This window comes from Electrona antarctica, assembly GCF_951216825.1.
Source record: "Electrona antarctica genome assembly, chromosome: 19".
Classification (NCBI taxonomy): domain Eukaryota; kingdom Metazoa; phylum Chordata; class Actinopteri; order Myctophiformes; family Myctophidae; genus Electrona; species Electrona antarctica.
In genome coordinates this window covers 5709173-5729229 of record NC_136800.1, presented here as the reverse complement: position 1 = coordinate 5729229, position 20057 = coordinate 5709173, and the positions used below count along the sequence as shown (strand labels likewise).

At 42.9% G+C, this 20057-nt stretch overlaps 1 protein-coding gene across 1 annotated transcript in view; it reads left to right on the top strand.

Annotated features, from left to right (window-relative positions):
• col15a1b (collagen, type XV, alpha 1b) overlaps nt 1-20057 on the top strand; it is a gene marked incomplete at its 5' end in the record, with an annotated part of 81564 nt that overhangs the window by 52823 nt on the left and 8684 nt on the right. The window contains 25 exons of the mRNA XM_079530326.1: nt 27-62; nt 1349-1477; nt 2874-2933; nt 3223-3258; nt 3537-3578; nt 3756-3818; nt 4399-4434; nt 6371-6454; nt 7222-7287; nt 8293-8328; nt 9589-9651; nt 9742-9831; nt 10604-10639; nt 10736-10789; nt 11237-11293; nt 11851-11910; nt 12112-12156; nt 15608-15689; nt 16457-16482; nt 16916-17014; nt 17691-17835; nt 17968-18032; nt 18491-18622; nt 18779-18886; nt 19512-19589. Coding sequence (XP_079386452.1) covers nt 27-62; nt 1349-1477; nt 2874-2933; nt 3223-3258; nt 3537-3578; nt 3756-3818; nt 4399-4434; nt 6371-6454; nt 7222-7287; nt 8293-8328; nt 9589-9651; nt 9742-9831; nt 10604-10639; nt 10736-10789; nt 11237-11293; nt 11851-11910; nt 12112-12156; nt 15608-15689; nt 16457-16482; nt 16916-17014; nt 17691-17835; nt 17968-18032; nt 18491-18622; nt 18779-18886; nt 19512-19589 — 1728 coding nt within the window. The remainder of the gene's footprint in view (nt 1-26; nt 63-1348; nt 1478-2873; nt 2934-3222; nt 3259-3536; nt 3579-3755; nt 3819-4398; nt 4435-6370; nt 6455-7221; nt 7288-8292; nt 8329-9588; nt 9652-9741; nt 9832-10603; nt 10640-10735; nt 10790-11236; nt 11294-11850; nt 11911-12111; nt 12157-15607; nt 15690-16456; nt 16483-16915; nt 17015-17690; nt 17836-17967; nt 18033-18490; nt 18623-18778; nt 18887-19511; nt 19590-20057) is intronic.

Genomic DNA, 20057 nt, shown 5'->3' with positions numbered 1-20057 from the left:
TTTCTTTCTTCCGTCCTTTTTCTTAGGGTGAATCCGGCCTACTTGGACCAACTGGACAAAAGGTAACTCATTGATCAGGGTGTGGGGTTTATTGATTGATTGATAGGTGATTGATTGATCAGGGTGTAGGGTTTATTGATTGATTGATCAGGGTGTGGGGTTTATTGATTGATTGATCAGGGTGTGGGGTTTATTGATTGATTGATCAGGGTGTGGGGTTTATTGATTGATTGATTGATAGGTGATTGATTGATCAGGGTGTAGGGTTTATTGATTGATTGATCAGGGTGTGGGGTTTATTGATTGATTGATCAGGGTGTGGGGTTTATTGATTGATTGATTGATATGTGATGGATTGATCAGGGTGTGGGGTTTATTGATTGATTGATTGATTGATAGGTGATTGATTGATCAGGGTGTAGGGTTTATTGATTGATTGATAGGTGATTGATTGATCAGGGTGTGGGGTTTATTGAGTTTCTGCTACATCTCTTCGTTCCATTTAAATGACTTCAAGTAATTTGATTTAAACTAAACAAAGGCAAGACAAGTATTGGCAACCTGAAAACAGTATTTTTGTCAACATGAATACTCTCCATGTGTAACCCTATGGTATATATATATAGGGGGATTGTTCCTTTAACTGGGTTTGGCGGGCTGAGCACGCCGGCGAGGAGTATTATGGGATAGCTTGTGTTTACTTTCTGTTCTGGTGTAGAGGGAAGCGCTCGCTCTAATCAGAGGAAGAGTTATATTATTTTAGTTGTTTACTACAGACAGTTCATACAGAATTAGAACCCTGGCTGATCACGTTTGTTCTTTATGAATTATTTTTGTTTATTAAATCACCGGTTCTACAATACGGACTAAAATAAAGCATACTTTACTCCGGAGAGGAGAGACACGGTGGTTATACATGTTACCCTGTCCTTGGTCAGTGGTGGAAAGTAACTAAGTACATTTACTCAAGTACTGTACTTAAGTGCAATTTTGAGGTATTTGTACTTTACTCGAGTATTTCCAATTTCCAATACTTTTACTTCTACTCCACTACATCTAATTTTGGCCATTTGAAAATAGCCGATCTACAAGCTCACAATGCGTCGCGATGTGACACATTGTGAGCTTGTAAATCTGCTATTTTCAAAACATTTGTATAGGCCTGCATTTGAAAACTTTATTATATTATATTCTGCATAGTGAGTACTTTCTACTTTTGGTACTTTAAGTACATTTTGATGCCATTGGTTTTGTACTTTCACTCAAGCACATTTTGAATTCCAGACTTCTATTTCTTTTTTTTAGTATTGCAGTATTGTCACTCTTACCTTTTTCTCTCTGTCTCCAGGGTGAGTGTGGACCCGAAGGCGTGGCCGGGACCCCAGGGACCACAGGACCCACGGGGAAGAGGGGCCCCAACGGGACCCCGGGACCACCAGGGCCCCCGGGACCTGCAGGAACCAGATTCTTTGTAGAGGTTTGTTTTCTGTACTTTTTACTTCGACTCCACTATACAGTACATCTCAGAGGCAAATATCATACTTTTACTCCACTACAATTATTATTACAAGAGATACATTAACCACTTCAGCCCAACGCATTGTGAGCTTGTAGATCTGCTATTTTCAAAATATTTGAAAACTTGTGAAATGAGGACATTCTGCACAATGAGTACTTTCTACTTTTGGTAAAAAAGTACTCACTACTTTAAGTACATTTTGATACCAATACATTTGTACTTTTACTCAAGTACATTTTTAATTCCAGACTTTTACTTGTTACAGAGTATTTCTACATTGCAGTATTGATACTTTTACTTAAAGGGAAACTTCACCCTTTTTGCAAAAAAAATATATGTTAATGACGTTTAGAAGATTTAGAACACTTTCCTGGGGGTCTTTATGTGTGTAATATGTGGTTTTAGATATTTTAGATTTCAGCAGTGAGCCCATGTCTCTGATGTCATGAACACTGGGCTCACTTACTTCCTGGACTACATCAAGGAAGATTAGAGAAGGAAGTGACATGGTCACGTGACGCCTTGACACTTTCATGGGAGCCAAATCTCGCACCGGAAGTTACATGAATACAAAGCAGTGAATGGAGCAAGCTGGACCAGCTCATAACAAACATTATTTATGAACCATTGAGACCTTTGTCATATAATCGGTTCAGGCATATAAAAGAAGACATATCACAGCTTGTTTTCTAATCACTTGCTTTTCGATGTGCACAGAGTGCACAGTATATAATTTTATTTGAGGATTTAAACAGCAGCAGGTGTTGTTTCTGTTCCGGGGGGTATCGCAAGATTTGGCTGCCAGACAGGAAACGGTGGACCATGGCTCATGGTGGTGCGACGAATCTGTCGTCTGGAATTGCGTGATAGCGAAAATGACGTTGGTGACTTTACCTCCATTTAATATACCTTGGACTACATGTTGTCTCAGTAAGACAGCCCTCCCCCTATCCACAAGGAGGAGCAGTGCACCAAAGCATTATGGGAATTGTAGTCCAGCCCAGTGTCGATGACATCAGAGACACTGGGCTCACTGCTAAAATCTAAAATATCTAAAACCACATTATTACACACACAAAGACCCCCAGGAAAGTGTTCTAAATCTTCTAAACGTCACTAACATATATTCTTTTGCAAAAAGGGTGAAGTGTCCCTTTAAGTAAGACATGTGAGTACCTTTTCCACCACTGGAGGTACAGTCATACATCTCAACTACACCTTTGCTGCTGCCTTATAGTATGTGAAATGACTTTATCACTCTTTTTTTATTACGCTTTCCTAGTAAACTAAGTTTTTGCCTGTGTGCGTGCGTGTGTGCGTGTGCGTGCGTGTGTGTGTGTGTGTGCACTTTCAGGACTTGGAAGGATCTGGGAAGAGTGATATGCTAATTGGGTCTGGAGTCAGAGGCCCACAGGTCAGTTTGTGTGTGTGTGTGTGTGTGTGTGTGTGTGTGTGTGTGTGTGTGTGTGTGTGTGTGTGTGTGTGTGTGTGTGTGTGTGTGTGTGTGTGTGTGTGTGTGTGTGTGTGTGTGTGTGTGTGTGTGTGTGTGTGTGTGTGTGTGTGTGTGTGTGTGTGTGTGTGTGTGTGTACAATGTCTGCCCAATGCACATGCATGTACCTACTGTATATAAGTTGTCGTTTTATTTGACGTATCTGCTCAACATGCTATCTTCTTTGTTGTTTGCTTATTTTTTTTCCCCCAGGGACCCCCTGGTCTGTCCGGCCCACGAGGACCTAAGGTAATAAAAACCTTATGCATACTGAATGTCATGTACTCATTGTATGTGCATTGTCTTGCATTGCATTGTTGCTGATTGGATGGGTGGATTGTCACTCATGCATTGCATTGTTGCTGATTGGATGGGTGGATTGTCACTCATGCATTGCATTGTTGCTGATTGGATGGGTGGATTGTCACTCATGCATTGCATTGTTGCTGATTGGATGGGTGGATTGTCACTCATGCATTGCATTGTTGCTGATTGGATGGGTGGATTGTCACTTATGTCTCCTGCAGGGTGAGGATGGACTTATGGGAGCTCCAGGGTTGTCTGTCAAGGTAGGCTGACTGGCAACTTCTCACCTTCAAATTCTATACAAGATGTACTTGATGGTCACCCAAAGATTTCTCACATAATCAATCTCTCTATTTTAAATCTTTCAACATGCTCCTTTTGCTTTTGGACTCCTGCATGTAGTTATGTACAGATGTCATGGATGTGTTCTGTACTTCCAGGGTGAGAGAGGAGAGTCTGGACCAGAGGGACTGCCCGGCCTGGCTGGACTACCAGGGGCGAGGGTTAGTAGTATATTGTATCAACGTTTAACCCAGATGTATACTTACTGTGGTTGCGTGCCGGTGGTGTTATTCGTGTACCAACTAAAGCCGATCTGCTTTTTTCCGTGTGCAACAAGCTGAAAGGTGCGCAGGTGCACGGGTGGAATTGGCAGTACTAATATTGTATTGTATTATATTGTATGTTTATTGTTTACAAATGTCCTGTTGCATTTTGGAGTGCCGTCACTTCCACCGTAGTGTGGTAGCTTTTCCGTAACAGGCTATAGAGCGCCAAAGTCCTGACGTCACTCGGTCATCCCCTGGTTCCAACGGGTTCGCGGAGGTCTTTCTCTATGGAGAATAACATGGGGTCATCTTAAAAAAGTCTCATATAAGCATTGGGATAAAAAATTAAAAATCTCGTCGGGGTGGTGTCTCTGTATCTGTATCGTTTACGACAGTCAGTCAGTCATATTTGATACAGTCTGTTTCTAGCGAAAATGTAACTAATTCGGCAGCAGTAACACTGTTGCCGAATTAGTTACATTTCTCTCTCTCTCTCTCTCTCTCTCTCTCTCTACCTCTCTCTCTCTCCTCATAGGGACTCAAGGGAGACAAAGGAAGTCCAGGACCTAAGGTACAGTAGCTGATCTGTAGATACGTACAGTAATTGACAAGTCGGTATTGTTTCAGAGGAACAGTTGTACTGTGGTCTTGTGTAGCCAGACAATCAGAGATGTCAGTCTACTCATAATGTCTAGTGACATCTAAATTCAATGAATGGACTAAAACTGTATGGGAACAATTTGGGGCAAAATATAAGGTAAGAGCATCGCTGGACCAATTCAAATATTTGAGGCTGTACCTTCACGTGGGATAGTATCATGAGTGGTTTTCAAAGCAAGTGCATGTAGATTTGTAAATTGTTACCGGTTGTTTTCTCCAGTGTCAAATCCCATTCATTGAATTTAGATTTTTAGAAATCAGGCTTAAGCAAATATCAATGGCATTGATATTTAATACTTTCAGCGCCATTGCCGACGATTCAAGTCAATTGAAGCCTAATTTTGATACTGACGCTTAACGCCATTGCCGACGGCCTCCGGCAATTGAGCTTTTATAGCGCGTTCGATTGCTCGAGCCAAAATGCTACTCACGTTAGCCGGTTAGCTAGCTGTGTTGTTAGCACAGCATTGGATCGCCCATCTTAGATCGTCGTCGCCATAAGCATCCATTCTATCCATTTCTTTCAATCGCCTGTAACTCCTATTCCTTGTCCCAGATGGCATTTTGGTCAAAACAGCGTTTCTTTGACGGCACAGAGCTGACAATCTAGAGCTCTCCGGAGCTCCGGCCTGGATTCACATGTAAACAAGGCCCATCCAGCTGTGTGAAAACTCCTAACGTAGGACTACCGGTTGTGGACCGGAAATGGCGGATTTTCAAAATAAGAGCTCAAATTTAAAAAATGCTGGCGTGAATTAGATCCTAATTTTTCAATAAATGATAGCGGTCTAAGTGTTAAGATAGTCAAAGGGACAGTGCCCTCGATACCCTCATATCTGTCTTAGCTACTTCTCCAAAGTGAGCGACACCCACAACCACAACACTAGAGGGATCCACCCAAACATAGAACAAACATGGGGAACATTCTCATTCTGCTACTTCAAAATGTGACACCAGCCATTAACACAATCAGCCCCGGGATTCCTTCAAAATAGGAGCTCTGGGGTGCCGACACGTATTGGTGTGTAAAATCTGGATGAATTGAATTGAGTCCCCAGGACTTTTTGGTGTTATCCTTTTAGCCTTAACCCATTTAGGACTGAGGACGATTACATTTTGAAGTTTTCTGGTAAAACATCAAATGTTTTTTCAATTTAAAAAAAAAAATTATGCTGCTACAGTATATGTACCACGTGCTGTTTACACGTCTGACTACTGCAATCAATCAATCAATCAATCAATCAATCAAAACGTGAGACTAGTTGTACTGTACTACAGTATGTGGCCTGTCATAATCATGACAGTCAAGCTGCAACTTCAGCCTGTTTTTTGGGACTGCTACATTCACTACACTACATAATGTGTAAATGTTCAGATTTAAAATATAAAGTGATCACCCAAGGTGCCACAGGTGTTAGAAATGTCCTGCTACGGCTATGAGCAACCGCGTTGTTTAATAAAAAGCATTTTAGTCGGCAATTTTTCTCAAACTAGGTGCGCTTGGAAATTCACAGTTGCACACCGGGAGCGCACTCGCCTATTAGTTTGTATTGGCAGTGCGGTCAGTGTGCATATATCGAACACCCCAGTGTATCAGAGTGCAACACACCTCCCAACCGATTGAAAGCATATGGCGAAAAAAATAGCTCGGATAAAAATGCTTTATCCGAGCGGCCTTGTGGTGAGCACTTTATATTTGAAATCTGAATGTTTATGTACACGTTTTGCTCGGTAAATGTAGCGGTCCCAAAAAACTCGTGATTGAAGTACGAGCATCATGTGAACCATGGCTAGTGGTCATGATTCGTATACAGCATAATTAAGTGTTTTATGTTTGTGCTCCACAGGGCGAGTCTGGCACCGATGGACTCAATATCCCAGGAGCACCTGGGCCCCCCGGACCTCCTGGCCCTGCCATCAACCTGCAGGATGTATGTGCACGAGCATGCACCTTGTGCATACACACACATGCACGCACACACACACACACACACACACACACACACACACACACACACACACACACACACACACACAGTGTTGATTTCGTCGACTGAAACTATGACGATTTTCTTTTTGTCACTGACGAAAACAAAATCAAAACGAAATAAAAACTGACTATGCTGACTAAAACTATGACTATTTCACGATATCATCAACATAGACTAAAATGTTAGGGAGGGACTAGTGGAGAAGAGATCCACTAGAACTGAAAGACAAGTCATTGTATGTGCTCTGAAAATAACCGATCTACAAGATCACAACGCGTCGCACTGCGACACGTTGTGAGCTTGTCAATCGGCTATTTTCAGCATGCAACCAAGTGTAAAATTTGGCATTACGACGGCAAAATATTTTTTTGTCGACAAAATCAACTGTACATTTAGCCAACTAAAATCTTACGATATTTAGTCGACTAAAACTAGACTACACTAAAGCAGGGGTTCTCAACCCGTGGGTCGCGACCCCTCGGGGGGTCGCCAAATTATTTTGGGGGGTACCCAAATTATTTAAAAAAAAAACACTAAAGCATTTCAGATGACTAAAACATGAGTAAAACTAAGTGGAATTTTAATCAAAAGACTAATCTGCTGTCAAAATCAACACTAATACACTCACAGCACGCCAACTTTTCCCTCGCGTTATTGGCTCTATTATTGGCTACATTAACATGATGTGGCACATGTTCTGTCTCCAGCTGCTGCTGAACGATACAGAGGGCATCTTCAACTTCACTGAGATCAGAGGACCGCCAGGGCTAATGGTGAGTAGCAGTAACACAGAACACACTCCCAATATGACCCAACCATTTAGAAGAGGAAAGATTTCTACGCTCACTTCCGCATTAGGGTTTTAACTCTCTCGCCGCCAACAGTGCCATCTAGTGGCTGGAAACGTTCCCGCACACGCCCGCAATGTAAAGTGTCTGTTTCCGTTCGCTCGGAAACAGACCACCGGAAGTGAAGAATTTGCTTATGTAACGTGTCCCGTGAATGTTATTTAATTCACCCATTAAAACACCCATTTTTGTAACCGCGATCACGAACGCTTTAATTATGTGCCGCAAATCAAGCTGTTTTTTCAGCCTGGAAAAAAGCATTAGAGATAAATGGATTCTAAAAAATTCGTTCCCATAGACGGCATAATAAGCCAGTCAGTTTTTAAACTGTATTATTTTTTATTTATTTTTCATCGCACGGCAACCAGAGTGTTACAAGCGCGCGGGTGTAATCAATATACATACATTATTTCTCGTTTGGGTCACGGGCTAAAAAAGTTGCAGGGAACCTCTGCACTGATGAAAATCTTTCGCTGAGGACTGAGTAACATACTGTACCTGATAGATAGATAGATAGATAGAGTTTTTATTAAAGTGTCCTACATCATAAGATGCCCAGCCCGCACGGGCTTACAAGACACTCTTACAAGACATAAGTTATGGATGTGGGGGTTTGAATGAAAAGTGCCCCTTTTATCCAGTGTATCCTCCATACATTACAGTAGTTCCTATAGCTGCATTTCCATATAACTGTGGCTGTTTGACAATGCTGTATGTTCAATATTTGCCAGCTTCACCTTTAACTCAGTTTTGCTGTGTGTGTGTGTGTGTGTGTGTGTGTGTGTGTGTGTGTGTGTGTGTGTGTGTGTGTGTGTGTGTGTGTGTGTGTGTGTGTGTGTGTGTGTGTGTGTGTGTGTGTGTGTGTGTGTGTGTGTGTGTGTGTGTGTGTGTGTGTGTGTGTGTGTGTGTGCGTGCGTGCGTGTGTTACAGGGCCCTGAAGGCTTGCCTGGCAGAGCAGGATTCCCTGTAAGAACCCTTTTTACTACACATCCTCATGCCTAGCATGTGTATGACATTGAATCACGTTATTCAATATGAATGATTTGATTCAATATTAATCACATGGTTCGCTATGAATAATATGATTCAGTGAGAAATCATATGATTCAATATGGTGCAATTCAATCGATAATTATAATGGACATCTAACTCCATTAAAGAAACCACCACTCCATTGAAGAAACCACCTAACTCCAAAATATAACTTTTTCAGAAAATGTTTTTCTTTTTTTCTTTTAGGAAATGAAGAAAACCTTATATTTTGAAAACATAGCTATACTGCCTCTTCAAAGTTGGTGTTGTGACTTTATATATTGTCAATGACTTGCATGAGAGGGGGAGAGGTGGTGGAGCTAGCTGCTTTAGCAGACAGTTTGAGGGTCCAATGGAGTTAAGAGGTTTTGTCCGAAGCGCTTTTTACTACTTTTCATTGGTTAAATATTTTTTAACCAACACACAGACGTAAAGTGTGTTCAATAGCACTGGTTTATGAAGGAAAAAAAAAATCTAAAACCTGGAGTTAGGTGGTTTCCTCTAACGATATGCAATCATTATGTCTGAAATGTAATGCAGCACACAATGGAAATACATAAATACGTTATAAACGCTAAACAGTTTGCCAGTTTTATTTCTACCCGGGCCTAATCTGGGAACAGTCTTTGCTGTCAATGTTTTCAACCAATTGGAGACTATAAAATGTGTTAAGTGACCATCCTCAGCAGCCCAGTTCTTGTGGGCTTGTAATAAACTTATTTAATACTGTGTACGTATACTACAGTATACAATATATAACTCGGAAATAAGAGCTCAACTGGGAAAAATGCTGGCGTGAATTAGATCCTAATTTTTCAATAAATGCTAGCGGGCTAAGTGTTAAGGACCATCATACAGTCTCATTAGCAAATGAATTACTGGAGAAACCTCAGTGGCATTTGAAAAATAAACATTAAAGCTGTATAAAGGTGGGGCCCCTCAAAAAAAATCACACTTGTGCGAAGTGAGGGGCGCTCTTATCATACATCATCATTCCGTGCTCAGCCAATCAAATCGCCACATTCCGAGTGGAACAAAGTAGAACTTTACACAAACAGACACACAAAGCTGGGCATACGTAGGAGGGGCTGGCGCTTATATAAAGATATCATTCCCGAAAAGGAATATTTATCGTCTCCTGCCATTCTCTTCACTCACCCTTCTCCTGTTTTTAATTGTCCCCCCCCCCCCCAGGGCCCTCGAGGACCAAAAGGAGACAGTGGCCCTGCAGGTATTCAGGGGCCACTAGGACACAAGGTAAGAAATGTTTTCTGTTTGAGCAGATTCATGAAAACAGACCAGGCAAACGGCTACAATGCTCTCAATTGTAAATAACTTCATTCACAGGGAGCAAAGGGAGAGCCGGGAGTGACCATTGCTGCTGATGGATCTATCCTAACAGGGTTGAGAGGCCCCCATGGACCCAAAGGCCCCAAGGTGTCTGTTATTGGAAAACAAATCTTTTTGGAAATGTTGACTTTGGTGGAAAGGTTTACAGCCTGGCTATTGACTGCCTTCCTTTTTCCTGCGCTTGTCTCTCTAGCCTTTGCCTTTCACACTTGAATTTGATCAACCCAGCTCAGGGGTTTCCCCTCGGTTTCAGCTTGAGACCCAAAAGCTTAATTCGGTGTCTCCCCGGGACCCATACTGGGGGCGGGCGGACCGCGGCCACCTCACTATGACTCAGACATAACCATAAACCAACCTGATAGGCCCCTATAGGCATGTCACTATGAGTCGGACATAATAACCATAAACAAACCTGATAGGCCCCTATAGGCATGTCACTATGAGTCGGACATAACCATAAACAAACCTGATAGGCCCCTATAGGCATGTCACTATGAGTCGGACATAATAACCGTAAACAAACTCCAATAGGCATAATATGGTGATCAGAGCCACAGATCCGACCACTATGCCCATATGTGGTCATGGGCGGTGCAACAAATCCCTTTCGGTCTATGAGCTCACAAGACATCGCATCATGATTTTCTCTATTTCTGATTTCTTTTTCAAAAAATGTTGTAATACATTATTTTTTTGGGGGGGGGGGATGTAAAATATATAAACGGGTGGTTCAAAATGTGTCGCAGACCTATGTTTGTGAAAAACTGTCCTTATCCTATAGCTCATTATGCCATTAATCCTTCCTATCCCATTATGTTCTCAACTTAGCTCAATTTAGTTTGTGTGTTTATATTCACAGGGTGACCGTGGTTTTCCTGGATCTTCAGGACTTATGGTGAGTTCTTTTTAAATGAAAGACTATGAATTGATGAAAGAAATGTTTGCATAGAATTTGTATAACGAAATCATTTTGTGTGATTACTTGTTTCAGGGACCAATGGGCCCAACTGGATCTAAAGGAGAATATGGCTTCCCAGGTCGAGCGGTGAGTAAAGATACTTGGATTTGAGTTAGGGTCACTTTATTGTGTGACCAGCATATAATACAAAAAAACCCCAGACTGACTGATTGATTCTGTTTTCATATAAAAATAAATATGCCGTTTAGATTTCTGTGCTTTTTGTCGCACCCCGGTTCTGTCTGTCTGTCTGTCTGTCTGTCTGTCTGTCTGTCTGTCTGTCTGTCTGTCTGTCTGTCTGTCTGTCTGTCTGTCTGTCTGTCTGTCTGTCTGTCTGTCTGTCTGTCTGTCTGTCTGTCTGTCTGTCTGTCTGTCTGTCTGCACACCAGCAGCATGTGTCATAATAGATATTGCCTTTCCACTGAGCCAGAATAATAATACTTAGCTCCCTGACAACCCTCGCTCTCTTCTCTTCTCTCTCTCTGTGTTCCTGTGTCATGTCTCTTTCCCTGTGTCATGTCTCTGTCTCTACAGGGCCGGCCTGGTATGCCTGGGAGAAGGGGAGAAAAGGGAGACACCACTGGTACACCGGTAAGAGACTAGTATTTCATTCATTAAGGTCCCTGGTACACTGAGAGCGTACACTGATGCTTTCAGTGGGCCTTTTAGTCTAGTAGCCAGAATGTGAATCCGGACATGTTGAGTACACCAACGTTTTAGGTTATAAATGTTTAGTATGGGTCCCCAGCATGTAGAAACTGCTGGATGCTAACTTGCATATGTTGAGCAATTTTCGTAATTGGCATAATATGTGACCATACCATTAACAACCTATAGAAGGCAAAATATTCAAAATTTCATCATGCTTTATGTAGCATGTGACGTGTCAAACTAGGGGGTTTTCATGATGCTGAATCCATTCCAAGCATTAGTTTTGCAAAAAAATCACTCATTGGGCTAAAAACAGCCATTGCCGTCATCACAAATGTGAAGATGTCAGCACAATTGGGCAAGTGGGCAATTGGGCAATTGGGCAAGACTATTTAGAAATAATTGGGAAACTATCAGGCAGGAGGTAATAATAAGAAATAACAATACCAGAGAGAATTGAGCTGTTTCTTCACTGACCTTTGTATTCTCATCTCCAGGGACTTCCCGGTCCACCCGGCCGACCTGGACTTCCAGGAAAGGTTATCGGTCTCAACGGAGTAAGTACGAGTTGTGACAAACGGACGACTGTGTCACTGTGTTGGTCTGGACAAGCAAACCTTTTCCAGGACTCGCTTCTCGGATGTGAATTAATTTAGCGTTGTCTCGCGATGTAAAACAGATCATGTTAAATAATGAAATACAGTTGATGTTGATCATGTACAGTCTGACGTGGGTGTGTTCTCCTCTGAATCTCAAAGACAGTGTTCCCGGTCCGCCCCCGGCCACACTGCAAAATGGGACGAGTAAGTGTGACCACCTGATTGGTCCGTTTCGGTCTGAACCTGGCCATCTGGTCGGTCTGTACCGTCTGTTAATTGGTGTGTGGGTTTTGGTGGCATGGCGACCCTCTTGTCTGTGCTACAACAAGCACCTCCTCCTCCCACTTACCTCCTCTTACCTCCCTCCCTCTCTCCCTCCCGCGAAGTGACTTTTCCTACCCGATATCACACACAATATTGTGTGTATATCCTTCTGTGCCTCTAGTCATGTGTCACATTGCAGGGGGGGGGGGGGGTGACTTGAACAGGGCTGAGTCTGCTCTAGCGAACTGAGCAACGTTCGACACGGCAACTCGCGGTGTCTCTCATGGCTCAAGTTCACTAGAGACGGCTCTAAAAACTCTCTAAAACTATACTTTATCGGCCAAAAAAGAAGTCGTGGGTTGTTGTGTAGATTGGGAGTCTAATGCTTAGTGAAGCACGCTACCGAGTTGGCGGCCAGAAAGTGGTTTTCAGGCTGTATTAGAATGTGAGAATGCCCCTCCCCGCTGGTGCCCCTACTTCTTCCTACTAGTAGTAGGGCGGGGCGAACCACTTCCTGTGTGATATCGGGTAGGAAAAACGTCCCTTGGCCTCCCTCCCAGCTCCCACCCGTTAACCACGTTGCGCGCTGTTCTAATGCCATAGTGCTCTCTCCCTCTCTCCAGTATCAGTCTCTTGGGCGAGGTCTTATTCAGCTATGATTTTTAGGCTGAATGTGAACGTGCTTCTTCTCTGCTCGCCTCCTCTTGCCTCCCCTGCGCATCTCAAAGAGAGGCGAGGAGAGTGTGAACACTGTTGATATTCAGACTCTGTGACCAGAGCTGGGTTCAATTCAACCTCCTTACCAATTGGTAGGATCTGGCAACCGTGTTATTTTAACCGCTTAAAGCCTATATACGTTGTTGACCGTGGGCTGAGTCTGTACTGGGTCCCCTGCTTTTTTCCCTCTACACCAAGGGCCTTATTTTCGTCAGTGCTAAATCCCTTTATTATCCCATAACGTTTTTACCTATTTCACTATTTTGAAAAAGATTTTTGAATAGTTCAAATAGCAGATCAACAAGCTCACAAAGTGTTGATGTAGATTGGCTAGTTGAATATGTAATAATGTGTTTTTCAAAATAGTAAAAAGAAAAAAAGGGGGATAAGGGGTTTAGCACTGACGAAAATAGGGCCCCAAATGTCTTTGCCCATCTACAAGCTCACAACGTGTCACAGTGTAACGCATGTAGATCTGCTATTATGGCAGAATGTTTGCCCCCAGAATAGGGGTGCTAGGGTTCATGTAGTTAAACGTTTTATTTTATTTTTTATTGCTTCGATTTGGAAGATAATCCACTTCCTGACTTCCGGTAGGTGTGGCTAAGCATATGGCTGCTTGAGATTACAGCTCTCTCCGATAAATACAATAAACCTCTCTAAACTTGAGATAAATGTTTGCATTGCAAAATATCTTTTTGCAATGAATGAGAGGAGACAAACAAGGAGTCAATCAGTGAAAAATATACAAGAAAACGTGACCGAAAACAACGAAATGGACGAAGAAAGACAAGTGGATGTTGGCAACAACGAGAGAGCAACAGGTGGCCTAATCCAGAAGGCCCTCGAAAGTATTGCCAGAGAAATAAGAGACTTTAAAAATGACCTGACGACTGAGTTAAGCTCCTTCAAAGAATAATTTTTAAAAAAAGAATCGTGTCAATGCTAGTTGAACTATTCAAAAATGTTTTGCAAAATAGTAAAAAAAGGCAAAGAAGTTTAGGGATAAGGGGTTTAGCGGTGACGAAAATGGAGCCCTAACACCCATGATTTTATTGTAGATAAAATACTTGCACTAGCAGCTTCCTTGACACACACCGAAGTGTTTCTTGTGGTGGTGGTGGTGGTGGTGGTGGTGGTGGTGGTGACTACCAGCACCTGGCTAAATGCCAATCAACCCTCAGAGTCTTTAATGGAGAGTTTCCTAGAAAGCGGTTCCAGCTGTTGTAAAGTTCAATATACATTAAGGTAGACACCGGTGTTCCTATAGTACCAAGGAAGGACCAGTAACTGAACAGTGTGGTGAAGGTTGCTGCCATTAATGTGTCTGAACTTGGACTTGATAATACGGTAAAGAGACACAATCTAGGCCGGTTCTCAAAGTGGAATACTTGACGGCGGTGCCTTAAATAATCCCTAGTAAAAGTAAAACAGTTATTGTATTAACCAGAGTAGAGGTTGGCATATTAGGGAACTGAATTACATTTATTATAGTGCCAAGTTGTCTCAAGACAAGAATTCAATATTAGGTTGGTTAATTTATCACATACACATATACACCTTATTTAGACACAAAGACAAATGGCAAAATATAATTTGATCAATGCGGTAAAATTAGTACTTTCACTGCGCATACTGGTATGAGCATGACAAGTATTTAAAAACCGACTGCCAGATCAGCCCTATAGGACTCATAACGGATACGACTTATGACCCTCTCGTCCTCGGTGGTTGTTCGTGGGGGGTCCCGGTGGGGGGTCCCGGTGGGGGGTCTCGGTGGTTGTTCTTGGGGGGTCCGCTTGGTCCTCGGTGGTTGTTCGTGGGGGGTCCGCTTGCTGTGGAAATATAGGCTAATGCATTGGTTTTCAACCCTTTTCATATCAAGGCCCATTGTTTTTTTCGGCATTTGAGCCACGGACCACCATTTGATGAGATTTAGCTTTGCAGACCCAAAACTTTTAAGATTTTGTCCACAATTCCATGCTGTATTGATGTGGATAGGAGAGATAACATGCAAACACAATTATTATACATTATTATACATTCTCTAATTGTGTAGACGTCTTGCAAATTAAGTAATGCAGATGTTTAACAATCATTTAACTGGTTCCATTTTAAGAGTTAAAGATCTATAATAAGGGTACGTTTGGTTACCAACTCTCCATCATTTAGCTGGGGACCACCTGGAACCCCCTCAAGGACCACTGCTGGTCCCTGGACCACTGGTTGAAAACCACTGGGCTAATGTATGAGACCACCTACTGCAATCCGGACCGTTTTTTCCAGTCTCCAAGTGATGAGGAATGGTGGAGGAAAGCCTTTATGTGCTGCTTGTCCCCCAGCTTGTGTCCTCTCTTTTAACAGGTGTTTTCACTGCTGGTGGCCATGTTTTAATTTAACCAATCGACGTCCCTTAATTCCTGTCCGGTTCTGTGTTGTTCACTGTCATTTTACATTGTGTTTACATTGTGTGTGTGTGTGTACAGTATTCAGTGTACAGTCTGTCCCTTTAATGACATGTAATATGTGCGTGTGTGTGTGTGTGTGTGTGCGTGTGTGTGTGTGTGTGTGTGTGTGTGTGTGTGTGTGTGTGTGTGTGTGTGTGTGTGTGTGTGTGTGTGTGTGTGTGTGTGTGTGTGTGCGTGTGCGTGCCCGTGTGTGCGTGCGCGTGTAGGAGTCTGCGGTCGGCAGAGGCTCATCTGGAGTAAAGGGAGACAAAGGAGACATGGGATCACCTGGAGAGCCCGGCACGCCAGGTATAGCAACGTGGAAATGAAAATGGCTTTTTACCTCACACAGCAAACCATTTGCAGCCCATCACAGATACTGTGTCTTAGATGCCTTAGAAATGGGCACTCAAATTTAACCCATTCTGGGCGGGAACCCCTTTTGGTGTTTAAGCATTATGTTATACTTTAGCTATTGAAAAATAGCAGATCTACAAGCTCATAGCGCGGCACCGAGTGCCGCGCTATGAACTTGTAGGTCTGCTATTTTTGAAAAATCGTGAAAATGTGCCTTTTTTGAGAACCACTGATACAGAAACATAAGGTTTTTCAGAAAACTGTCAGGATTTCGAAGACATTTTTTAAATTCCGACGTCAGGCCTAAATGGGTTAAGTGAAAGAAACGCCTAACCTTCCTACTAGGGATGTCCCGATCACGTTTCTTTGCTGCCGGTTCGATTCCGATCATTTTAATTTCAGTGTCTGCCGATACCGATTGTTCTCGATCCGATATTTATATTTTTAAAGAACAGTTATGCCATATCACAATAGTACAATATCACAGACAATATCCAGTCTAATATCATGATATGGATATAATATTGTTACTAGAGAATGTCCCGATCACATTTCTTTGCTCCCGATCATTTGAAAATGACGTGGTCGATTTACGATCACGTGATCGTATCGGGACAAACCCTACTTCCTATAAAATAGTAACAGTAAATTAAACTTTGTGTTGACACAAGACAGCTCATGTGTGGTTCATTGTCTTCTTCATTTTCTCATCTTCTCAGAACCCATGTTTCCTGATGGAACTATGGTGAGTCCTACTGTCTTAATACTGCTGTTGAATCATTCACCCCGCGCTTTCCCTTATCTCTTCCCCTTCCATTCACACTTTTAAATCCCATCTTAAGATAGACACACCTTTGCCATACTATTTATCAAGTGTAGTGTTTTGTTAAAAACTGAAATAAATAAATAAAGTTGTTTTATTGATTTGAACTTGCACTTTTAGTTTAGTTTTATTGTTGTGTCCCGCCAACAGGGCAGTCTATTTACCATTCCCTCCAAATGTCTGTCTGTCTGTCTGTCTGTCTGTCTGTCTGTCTGTCTGTCTGTCTGTCTGTCTGTCTGTCTGTCTGTCTGTCTGTCTGTCTGTCTGTCTGTCTGTCTGTCTGTCTGTCTGTCTGTCTGTCTGTCTGTCTGTCTGTCTGTCTGTCTGTCTGTCTGTGCACGTGTGCCTTCCTCAGGGAGACAAAGGCGAGGATGGCTACCAAGGTGAGAAGGGGGACAAGGGGGACGAAGGCCTACCTGGTCCTCCAGGCCTGCCTGGGAGGTCAGGACCCGTGGTGAGTTTCTTTTATTATCGAGTCCTCTGAGTGATTGAAGTGCACACCTCCCTCCCTGTGAGGGTGAACAGCTCCTAAACCAACCAAACGGGTGTAATATGCAGTGTCATTCTGAAAACCAGCCTACTGTTAGTAAAAAACAAACAAACATGTGGCTCAATATTGAAAATATGTGACAGGATTTGACTGAGGGACTGCCATCGTGCAGCCTCCCGGCTTTTCACCAGAGGAGGAAAAACAGCATTTATTTGTATTTATTTTTAATCCAAAATGAGCATAGGCAGACTCTTCACATACTAGAGTGGAGCAACATGTCTGAAATAAATTACATGTAAATATGAAATAAATGCTTAAACATGTAGCTACAGTAGGTGTAATGTTAGAGTCCACAGAAGTGAACCTTTCAGGCCTGCTGTTTCTCTGCAAGACATATCTTGCTTAAAGACATATATCTTTAAGCCATATCTCCAAAACTGGTGGGTCAAACTGAACAAGCCATTATGTCAATTTGAAGCTATGATTCCCTGCTTTCATATGACATGACAAAACAAAAATCCAATGACTTAGTCAAGGTGGGTCACAAACTCACAATAGTCTCAATGTGGATATCAAGGGCAAGCACTATTATTTGAAATACTCTGTTTCTCATGAATAATGCATCATTCTTTTCCTGCAGGGTCCCAAGGGTGAGTCTATCGTGGGACCCCTGGGTCCTGCTGGTGAACCTGGCCAGCCTGGGTCTCCTGGGTTCGGAAGACCTGGTGCCCGCGGGCCGCCTGGGCCGGCTGGTGCCCCAGGACCCCCTCCTGTTTATGGATCATGTATGTATTCTTCTTGCCCTTCTAGGCCCCACAATACACACAAACACAATCATATTTTGCTGTGCATTTATTTTAAAAAAAATCTGCCGTGAAAACAAAACTCAATGTATTGAATTTGCTAACAATTTCTAGCCGTCAACATCCCCGGCCCCCCTGGGCCCGCCGGACCACAAGGAACCCCAGGATACGCTAACCCAGTAAGTCACTGATGATGTACCCTTTGAGCAAGGCACTGTTACAGATCTCTGAATAGAAGACACTAAGACTAAACTATTTCAGAAGACTAAATGGGACTAAGACTAAAGGGTGTGTTATAAATCTTTTCTGGCATAATTAACATTGCATAAAGACCAAGAATGAAAGACTAAGATTTTGATATTTAGTCGACTAAGACTAGACTAAGACTAAACAATTTCAGAAGACAAAATACTGTAGGACTAAGACTAAATGTTATTGTGTTATAATGTTATTGAAAAGACTTAAGAAAAAGTGAACACTGCAGTGGACTGGCACGGCGGCACTGTGCTGTGTGTTTGTAGAGATGCTGTTTTTGGTCTGTGTACACCGACAATTAAGAATAAATGAAGACCTGAGAACAGACCAAAAAAAAATATGTTTAACTAAAAACGTGCGTGCGTGTGTGTTGTGATTTCAGGTGACGACCTATAAGACGGTGCACGCCCTGGCCAGAGAGAGCCACCGGGCGGCTGAAGGCACCATGGCCTATGTGGCCGACCGGGGAGGGGAGCTGTACCTCAGAACGCGCAACGGCTGGCAAAAGGTCCAGGTATGTACGACCAGTGTGTGTGTGTGTGTGTGTGTGTGCGTGTGCGTGTGTGTGCGTGCTCGTGTGTTCACGTGTGTGTGTGTGTGTGTGTGTGTGTGTGTGTGTGTGTGCGTGTGCGTGCTCGTGTGTTCACGTGTGTTTGTGTCCTGTCCCCAGTTAGGAGAGTTGGTCCCGTTGCCATCGGAAGGACCCTCCTCGGAAGCAGTGTCTCAGGCGCTCAGCAGACCAGGACAAAGTGGCAGACCTTTCAGAATCCACAGCCAGGTACATGCTCTCTCTCTCTCTCTCTCTCTCTCTCTCTCTCTCTCACACACACATACATGCACGCACGCACACACACACACACACGCATACTCAACTCTGGCTTAAAAACCCAACAAGTTAAGGGTCATGGCTTCATGTGGAAATTGACCTTCATAGTCCGTGACCAATGATATGACTTGTCTATGATGTGTAGGACAAGGTCTCAGTCTGAGCGATTGCCACTGACTTCTATTATAAAATATGTAAACAAAAATGTTCTGTATGTGAAAGCAAGTGCATGGAGTTACTTCCTTGGCTTACTGGCAGCGTGCGAAAGATATTCATGTATTTATTTATATTTATAAAAATCTGAAATAACATTTCCTGGGGCGTGCTGGTCGACCGCAACATGTCGGCACCCCTCCGTTCGATTCCGGCTATGGAGACCTGAGTTCGATGTCCTCACCCTCTCTCTCTCTCTCTCTCTCTCTCTCTCTCCCTCTCTGCTCTCAAAATAAATAGAAAAAGAAGAAGGGGAGAAAAAAAACAGGAAGCCTAAAACAGGCATTTGCTTGTTTATGGAAGCAGCTGTATTTCTGTAAGATTTTAGTTTTGTTTTGTTTTTGCATATTTGCTGTGTGTGTAGGAGCTGCAGGAGCGGAGTAGCAGTAGAGGATACCAACCCAGCTTTAAGCTGCCAGAGGCTTTCAACTCTGTGCCTGGGGTGGGTAGAAACAACACACACACACACACACACACACACACACACACACACACACACACACTAGGGCATTAAGCAACTAGTCGACTAGTTTACTAGTCGACTAGTAAATCCACTAGTCGACGTTGTTGGTACTAGTTGACTAGTTGATTTTGTAGGCCTCAAGATCAGGTAGATTATACACCAATGTACACAGTTTTTAAATGTACGTAACTTAGTTACGTCAAGAATGGTGGTCCCTTATTGGCCGGTGGACAACGTAACAAAGTAATAAAAGAAAATTCTAGGAAATTCCAGAAATTAGAACAAAAATATTTAAGAAATAGTGAAAATTATCCGATCTACAAGCTCGCGAAGCGACGCATTGTGAGCTTGTACGAGATCGCCTAATTTCACTGGTTTGGGTCCCCGGGGCGAACATCTAAGTTCTGTTTCTGGGTCACAAATCACGGGTTATTACGCTTGGGAACC